Consider the following 10,000-nt stretch of genomic DNA (forward strand, 5'->3'; position numbering starts at 1 on the left):
CATGCATCACTCGATATGGATCTTTTAAGTGGCTCGTCATGCCATTTGGCCTAACCAATGCCCCGACAACATTCTTTACACTCATGAACAAGATCTTCCACCCTTATCTTGACAAGTTCATGGTGGTGTACTTGGATGACATAGTCATCTATAGCCACACATTGGAGGAGCATGCCCAACACCTCCAAACAGTGTTCCAAGTCTTACGAGAGAACGAGCTCTATGTGAAGAAAGAAAAGTGTTCTTTTGCGCAAGAGACGGTTCAATTATTGGGGCACACTATTGAGCATGGGAAGCTCAAGATGGATGAAAGCAAGGTTCGTGCCATCATGGATTGGGAACCGCCAACCAAGGTAACCGAACTCCGTTCTTTCCTTGGGCTAGTTAATTACTATCGCAGGTTCATAAGAGGGTATTCCGCTAGAGCGGCACTGCTGACGGATCTTCTTAAGAAGAACCGACCATGGGGATGGTCGGACGCATGTGCCAAAGCCTTTGAGGACTTAAAGGCAGCGGTAAGCAAGGAACCTGTCCTAGCTTTGCCAGACTTTGGCAAAGAGTTTGAAGTGCACACAGATGCTTCTGATTTCGCTATTGGGGGAGTTCTAATGCAAGAAGGGCACCCCATAGCCTATGAAAGCCGGAAGCTCAACGAGACGGAGAGACGATACACGGTACAAGAGAAGGAGATGACCGCCATCATCCACTGCCTAAGGGTGTGGCGACATTATTTGTTAGGGTCTTGGTTCTCCGTCAAGACCGATAACATTGCCACTAGCTACTTTCAGAGTCAGAAGAATCTTAGTCCCAAGCAAGCTAGGTGGCAAGACTTTTTAGCCGAGTTCGACTTTGTGCTTGAGTACCGGCCAGGCAAAGCCAATGTAGTTGCCGATGCGCTAAGTCGGAAAGCAGAGTTGGCATCTATCAGTTCTGCCTTAGTGACCTGCCAGCACACATCAAAGAAGGATTGGAGCATGATCCCATGGCCAAGGAGTTGGCCAAGCTTGTCGAGCAAGGGAAGACTCGGCAATTCTGGCTTGAAGATGGGCTTCTATATACGAAGGGACGTCGATTCTATGTGCCAAAGTGGGGGGATCTGAGGAAAGATCTAATCCGCGAGTGCCATGACACCAAATGGGCTGGCCATCCAGGGCAAAAACGCACAAGGTCCTTGTTGGAATCATCATACTATTGGCCGCAAATGAGAGACCAAGTCGAACTATATGTCAAGACATGCTTGGTCTGTCAACAAGACAAGGTCGTGACAAAGCAACCGGCGGGACTACTTGAGCCACTACCTATTGCAGAGCGTCCATGGGAATCTTTTACTATGGACTTCATTAGCGCCTTGCCGAAGTCCGATGGGTTTGGTTCGATCATGGTGGTGATCGATAGATTCACTAAGTATGGAACATTCATTCCATGCCCAAAGGATTGCACTGCCGAGGAAGCTGCAAGACTATTCTTCAAGAATGTAGTCAAGTACTGGGGGTTACCAAGACACATCATAAGCGACAGGGACCCCCGATTCACAGGCCGACTCTGGACGGAACTCTTCAAACTCCTTGGGTCGGAGCTACATTTCTCTGCAAGCTTTCACCCGCAAACTGATGGATGAACTGAATGAGTAAATGCCTTGTTGGAATGCTACTTGAGGCACTTTGTGAGTGCCAACCAACGAGACTGGGCAAAGCTCATGGATGTGGCACAATTCTCTTACAACTTACAACAAAGTGAGGCCACTGGGAAGAGCCCATTCGAGCTAGTCATGGGTGTTGGAAAACGGTGTTCAGATCAATTAAGAATTGATACCCGGTGCAGTGGAAGTAGAAATTTTATTTTATTATATGGAACGATTCCATATATGGGTATCAAAACTTTTACGATTAAATTTGTTCAAGTAAAAATAAAAACACAGTTAAATTTTTACCTCGTCAAGCAAAGGCTTGATCGTGGACTCCAACAGAATTTAATCTGCTCTTCTTGTAAATCCCGGGAACCGATGACAGTCACGATCTAACTCCGGAATTAGGTCCACGAATGAAAAACAGAAACCATCTGATTGACTGCACTAGAAATCAATCAGAAGTTTTACGTAGAGAATAAACAGATATGATATGTTAATTCGATTTGTAATTTTTCACAAAAATCACAAGTCGAATTTTCTCCAAAAAGGGATAGAGGATTTCGAAAATCCCCTTGAAAATTCTAGAGTGTATTTTCGAAAATTGCAATATACAAAAATTGTCTAATTTTCGAACCCAACACCTTTATTTATAGATAATTTCTAGTTATAATTGTATCAGGACTCTAACTCCTTAAAGCCCACAATCCATAACTTAAGCCCAACAAGCCAAGCCTGTTGTTATAGAAATTAATATAAAATTCATCGTGACTCCGATTGATAAACTGATTTCACCAATGTGCACAGAAACCATTTCTGCATCTTTTAGAGTCAAAATAATTTTTCTGAATCCGAATTCAGTGATTTCCAAAAAAGCCCATCCCTATGTCATTTTAGGAAATCCCACTCCCTTTAGTTAAGAAGTCCAACTTCTCTTTCATTAAATTTAACTCTTTAAATTTAACTATCTCTACGGGATTTTAGTAATCCATTACTTGTGTAACCCTCAATGGTTCAGGAATACAGCTAGCCGTGGGCTCACAACTCCTTGTGACTCGGAACAACAATTTCCGACTTTCCCATCGAATCATGATAAGAGCGCCTAGCAACATCGCCCCATGATTTCCTAGGTATTACTGATAGTGCCTGCAAGAACCAGTAGATTTTGGTTAGCGTACAGTACGGTCCTTTCATCCATATATCCCGATCGAATCAACAACCACTGGTATATCGAGAGTCATTCGAGATTCGATAACTATGCATAACATCTTGGAGATCTATTAGTGACATCGCATGTGTTACTAGGAACACCAAGTAACCTAAAACACATCATGTACTCTGGCCAGAGATTCGTCACACTAATATATCCTCAGATCGCATAGGATATCCACACTCGCAAGTATGTGGTGAATCCTTGACAACAAAGCATCGACTCCTATATGTGTCATAACTGTACCCAATCCCGACACCTGATGACCCCAATAGAGTCGGTAAACGAGTCAGAGTACAGTACTAGCATATAGAGTCTCAATGATGTTTCTAGTAATAAGGACTAATGGTGTACAACCAAAACCGCAGACTTTATCCACTCGATAAGTGATAACCACTTGGAAAGTCCGAATAGGGTAGTTCGATCATTCATCATATGAATATCCATTTGCATGCTTTGAACATCTCTATGTTCCATACCAATGAAGCGCGGTACTTGGCATCGCAAATGCTAATCTCAATCTCGAGCGATCCTTATCCTTATTTGGGGATGGCTCAATTTACTAGGAACTGTTTAGAATATACAGTGACTATAAGATGTGTTTCATGATAGCCATCCCCATGTGCTACCACATCTTACATACACTATAGTATATTCAAGGTCTTTATCAAAATAACAATAGTATATTATAATATAACATTATGAAGAAAGATAAAGTCAATGCCATTATAAAAGTGTAAATTATATTAAACAAAAGATTATTTTACATAGAGTCATAAAAGCCCTTAGCCACAAGTTGGCTAACCAGGCACCCAATCTTTCAATCTCCCACTTGCCCTAAAGCCAACTAGTCATACTACGTAATCCCATTGCTTCGCGATGTTTGTCAAACAATGGTCCTGGCAAGGGCTTAGTAAGCGGATCAGAGATATTGTCTGTAGAGGCCACTCTCTCGACACTGATGTCTCCTCTTTCCACGATCTCCCGGATGATATGGTATTTCCTCAGTACGTGTTTGGACTTCTGATGAGACCTTGGCTCCTTTGCCTGAGCAACGACACCCGTGTTGTCACAGTACACCGGGACTGGACCAACAGCTTCAGGAATTACACCCAACTCTTGGATGAATTTCCTTATCCAAACCGCCTCTTTAGCAGTAGCTGATGCTGCAATGTATTCTGCCTCAGTGGTGGAATCCGCTGTGGTGTCCTGCTTGGAACTCTTCCAAGAGACAGCACCTCCATTGAGCACGAATACAAATCCAGAGGTTGATTTCGAGTCAACCACGTCACATTGGAAGCTAGAGTCGGTATAGCCTTCCAACTTCAATTCTCTCCCTCCATAAACCATGAATAAATTCTTAGTCCTTCGCAAGTACTTAAGAATATCCTTCACGACTTTCCAATGCATTTGACCGGGATTGGCTTGGTATCTGCTCGTGACGCTCAGATCATAGGCCACATCCGGTCTGGTAGATATCATCTCATACATGATACTACCTATGGCTGACGCATATGGCACGTGTGTCATCTTCTCTATCTCTTCGTCAGTCTTGGGACACATAGACTTGGATAGAGAAACTCCATTACACATGGGTAGATGTCCTCTCTTGGACTCATCCATAGAAAACCTTTTCAATATGGTGTTGATGTAGGTTGATTGAGTGAGTCCTATCATTCTTTTAGATCTATCTCTATAGATCTGAATTCCTAGAATATAGGATGCCTCACCTAAATCCTTCATCGAGAATGTACTTGATAACCATATCTTTGTTGACTGCAACATCCTTACATCATTCCCCATGAGTAGGATGTCATCAACATAAAGTACTAAGAATGTTACCGCATTCTTAACTACTTTCTTGTACATGCATGGTTCCTCCGGGTTCTTGATAAAACCAAAATCCTTTATCGTTTCATCAAATATTTGGTTCCAACTTCTTGATGCTTGTTTGAGACCATAGATTGATCTCTGAATCTTGCATACCTTATGCTCGCTTCCCATGGATGTGTATCCCTCAGGCTGCATCATATAGATCTCTTCCTTAATGTTTCCATTAAGAAATGCAGTCTTTACATTCATTTGCCATATCTCATAGTCATACCATGTTGCTATGGCAATAAGGATTCTTATGGACTTGAACATTGCGACTAGTGAAAAGGTTTCATCATAGTCAACTCCTTGTCTTTGAGTATAACCTTTTGCCACCAATCGTGCCTTGTAGGTCAATACCTTTCCATCAGGCCCAAGCTTTCTCTTGTAGATCCATTTGCACCCAATTGGAACAATTCCATCGGGAGGATCAACTAAAGACCAAACTTGGTTAGAATGCATCGAGTCTATTTCCGATTGCATAGGTTCAAGCCATAAATTCAAATCCGCATCAGAAATTGCTTCCTTAAAGTTTCTTGGATCACATCCAATGTCGGGTTCACTTTGATCCCCTTCAAGAAGAAGACCATATCTAATAGGAGGCCTAGAAGTCCTCTCGGATCTCCTAGTAATAGGCGTGTCTTGTGATGATTCTTGAGGTGTAGGATCACTATTTTGTATCTCGGGTCTTTCGAATTTCTTCGAGTTCCATCATCTTGCCTTTCTTATCCAATAAGAACTCCTTCTCCAAGAAGGTGGCATTCCTTGAAACAAACATTTTTGTTTCAGCAGGATGATAGAAATAATATCCGATTGAATTCTTCGGATACCCTACAAAATAACATAAGGTGGATCGACTATCCAACTTATGTCCCACTGTCTGCTTCACGTAAGCAGGACATCCCTAAATCCTCAGGTACGAATACTTAGGAGCTTTTCCATTCCATAACTCGTATGGTGTTTTATCTACTGCTTTAGTGTGGACGTTGTTTAACAACAATACCGCCGTTTCAAGCACGTAGCCCCAAAACGAAGGTGGGAGCTCAGTGAAGCTCATCATAGATCGAACCATGACCAACAAAGTTCGATTGCGACGCTCCGAAACACCAATAAGCTGAGGTGTCATCGGAGGAGTCCACTGAGATAGAATCCCATTCTCTTTTAGATAGTCCAAAAACGCGGTACTTAAATATTCTCCACCTCGATCCGATCGAAGTGCCTTAATACTTTTACCTAGTTTGTTTTCTACTTCAGCCTTGAATTCTTTGAACCTTTCAAATGCTTCAGACTTATATTTCATTAAATATAAATACCCATACCTAGAATGATCATCGGTAAAGGTAATGAAGTAGGTGTTGCCACATTTAGTATCAATCCTAAATGGACCGCAAAAATCTGTATGGATCAAATCCAACAGATTTTGACTACGCTCAGGTTTCCCTTTGAAATGAGATTTAGTCATTTTTTCCTTTAGGCAGGACACACAAGTAGGTAGAGAGTTAATATCAGACATATCAAACATGCCCTCTCCTACTAGCTTGTTCATCCTCCTTGAGGAAATATGACCTAGCCTAGCATGCCAAAGGTTTGCCGGGTTTTGACTATCGTTTTTCCTTTTAATTGTTGTTACCGGTTTATCAACATAATTAATTGAAACGTCTTTTAATTTTAACCTATATAGATCGTTTTCAAGTTGTCCATTTCCAATCAAACATTCATTCTTGTAAATATTGCAAATCCCATTTACAAAATTGCAAGAAAAACCATCTCTATCAAGCATAGAAATAGATATAATGTTTTTGACCAAATCCGGAACATATAAAACATCTCTAAAAAATAACTTAAAATTGCTCTGCAAAACTAAATAAATGTCTCCTATAGCTTTGGCTTCGACTCTAGAATCATTCCCGAGCCTTAGCTGGGTCTCACCCATCCTTATCTTACGACTTCTTGTCATCACCTGCAAATCATTGCAAATATGAGATCCATATCCGGTATCCAATACCCAAGAAGAAGTATTAAGCGAAACATTTATTTCAATGTAAAACATACCCTTTGTAGTTTGTAACTGTTCGAGGTATTCCTTGCTGTTACGTTTCCAATGACCGGGTTTCTTGCAGTAATGGCAAACGTTTTCATCTTTTATCCCAATTGAAGCCTTGGCCTTTCCCTTCTTATTTGGTACAATCTTCTTGGGCGGGGCAGAACGTTTCTTAACCTTTCCACTTGGTCCTTTCTTAGAGTTAGAAGAGGAGCCAACCAAGAGTACCGGTTTATCCTTCTTTAGTGTGGCTTCATATGTGACAAGCATATTGACCATCTCTTCAAGGGTGGCCTCTATCTTGTTCATATTGAAGTTCATCACAAAACCGTCAAACGATGAAGGAAGTGATAGAAGCAACAAGTCCGCGCTAAGTTCATGCTCCAAAGTCAAGTCGAGTGTTACCAACTTTTCAATGAGCCCAATCATGCGCACCCCATGCTCACGGACCGAAGTCCCATCTCGCATGCGGCTCGTCATGAGCTCTCTGACGGTGGCATTCCTCTCCGACCTTGACTGAGCTCCAAAGAGTTTCTTGAGGTTCTTGTGAATGTCAGCAGCATTCACGGCATCCTCGAATCTCCTTTGAAGCTCATCAGACATCGAAACCTGCATGTAGCATTTGGCCTTGATATCATGGTCCCACCATAAATCAAGTTTGGCCAACTCTTTCGGACTTGTATTAGCCGGGGCTTCCTTCGGAGGCGGCTTCTCTAACACGTAGAAAGCTTTTTCTGAAGTAAGAATAATTTTCAACTTACGGAACCATTCCGTATAGTTTGCGCCAGTCAATTTGTTTTGTTCGAGAATTGAAAACAATGGATTGCGAGAAGTCATTGTAATAGCATACTGAAAAGGAAACAGACAATAATCAATGATTTTTTAATTAATTTACTAAGACATAAAATATGGCAAATTTTAATTTTATGAATTACACTCCCACTATTTTAACGATTTCACTACCCTCTAGTGAAAACGGAAAACTGTTTTCCTTAGTGAGAACATGGAGTCCAATTGACAAATCATGATCCCAAATAATATCAGCCAACCATAATTTGCAAAAGGTAGAGCCCAATTACTTCCAAAGTAACCCCCATGGTTTTACCTCATGTCCAATAAGGGCCCAATAATATGACGCCGTTTATTGTGACATGTCAAGATAACCCATCAATATTAAGTTGTGATGGACGGTCGCCATGTGGATCCCCAATAATATGAGCCAATCCCATGGGAGTTCCACCCAACTTACAACATGTGTCGATCCAATGTATAGCTTTCCGACGAACGGGCCCCCCCAATAATATGAGCCGAACCGTATCCGCGGGTAGCATCTCATACATTGATCGTTGATGGAAGGTAGGAATATTTAAACAATATTTAAATTCCCTTTTTATTAATCTTGATATCAAATTTAAATCATATTTAAAATGAGGGATTTTAATTTTGAAAATTTGTCTCATCATGCAATTTATGTATGCTTGCGGGATTCATACAATTTAGTCTAAACATGCATACATCAATAATATCATATATTATCTAAGGATGATCGATCCCATTAACTAATCGACCCATGGTTGCCAATCACGAGTCTAAGTCCAATCCTATGTGATATGCAAGTATGCAATGCAATCCTATTACATTGAGCTTCCAATTTACATTTCTTCGGTCTTCATTGTCTGCTGGGCCCACCATTTCTTCAAATCTTTTTCTCCCACTAAGTCTAATAAATTTACAATAAATTTCGATGACAAATATGGGATACATTTTTAGGGGTGGGAACGGGCCATAAACCAGGCCCACTTTTATTACATATGACAATCATATTGGGCTATAAACCAAGCCCATTAATAAAATCCAACAACAATAAGACAAATGTAAATTATCTAACATACACCTAAAACATTGGTCATGGCAATCGATCATCCTTTATCCAATAATTAATTCAATAATTCAATAATTGGATAAACATGCAAAGGCATCATAATTTAAAAGATAAAATCATATTTTATCTTATCCAATCATAAGATCATATCTTATCATCAATTGTACCAAAATAATTAATTTTATAAAATTTAATTTAACGGATAAAATTTATAAATTTTTCAAAAATTCAAATTTATCCAAAAATCAATTTTAAAATTTTCGGACTCGAACATTTCGATCTGATGCCTCGTAAACCAATCAAAAACAATTTTCGATCGGATCAAAAACTAGAATTTCAAAAAAATTAAAATTTTAATTAAAAATTAAAAATAATTTTTCCGGGCTGCCCGGGACAATTCCGGGTAGCCCGCTCCCCAAAGAGGGGCCCGGGCAGGGCAGCCCGTCGCTGCCCCTTGGGCAGAGACGATCGCTGCCCGATTTTCCCATTAAAATTCAATTTTTAAAATTTTCGTTTTGTTTCAAAAAATCGAGGCTTAAAAATTTTGTATAATCCATTAATTTAATCGTTTGATCTGAGCAACCTGGCTCTGATACCACTGTTGGAAAATGGTATTCAGATCAATTAAGAATTGATACCCGGTGCAGCGGAAGTTTAAAAATTTTATTTTATTATATGGAACGATTCCATATATGGGTATCAAAACTTTTACGATTAAATTTGTTCAAGTAAAAATAAAAACACAGTTAAATTTTTACATCGTCAAGCAAAGGCTTGATCGTGGACTCCAACAGAATTTAATCTACTCTTCTTGTAAATCCCGGGAACCGATGACAATCACGATCTAACTCCGGAATTAGGTCCACGAATGAAAAACAGAAACCCTTTGATTGACTGCACTAGAAATCAATCAGAAGTTTTACGTAGAGAATAAACAGATATGATCTGTTAATTCGATTTGTAATTTTTCACAAAAATCACAAGTCGAATTTTCTCCAAAAAGGGATAGAGGATTTCGAAAATCCCCTTGAAAATTCTAGAGTGTATTTTCGAAAATTGCAATATACAAAAATTGTCTAATTTTCGAACCCAACACCTTTATTTATAGATAATTTCTAGTTATAATTGTATCAGGACTCTAACTCCTTAAAGCGCACAATCCATAACTTAAGCCCAACAAGCCAAGCCTGTTGTTATATAAATTAATATAAAATTCATCGTGACTCCGATTAAAAACTGATTTCACCAATGTGTACAGAAACCATTTCTGCATCTTTTAGAGTCAAGATAATTTTTCTGAATCCGAATTCAGTGATTTCCAAAAATGCCCATCCCTATGTCATTTTAGGAAATCCCACTCTCTTTAGTTAA

At 39.8% G+C, this 10,000-nt stretch overlaps 1 protein-coding gene across 1 annotated transcript in view; it reads left to right on the forward strand.

The window, feature by feature from the left end:
* Positions 1–1,100, forward strand: part of LOC140888042 (uncharacterized) — a 2,871-nt gene extending 1,771 nt beyond the window's left edge. The window contains exon 1 of the mRNA XM_073295717.1: positions 1–1,100. This exon is cut by the window's left edge and continues 1,771 nt beyond it. Within this exon, the coding sequence (XP_073151818.1) occupies positions 1–1,100 (1,100 nt within the window).
* Positions 1,101–10,000: the final 8,900 nt, after the last annotated feature.

The sequence above is a fragment of the Henckelia pumila genome, chromosome 3 (genome assembly GCF_033568475.1).
Source record: "Henckelia pumila isolate YLH828 chromosome 3, ASM3356847v2, whole genome shotgun sequence".
Lineage (NCBI taxonomy): Eukaryota > Viridiplantae > Streptophyta > Magnoliopsida > Lamiales > Gesneriaceae > Henckelia > Henckelia pumila.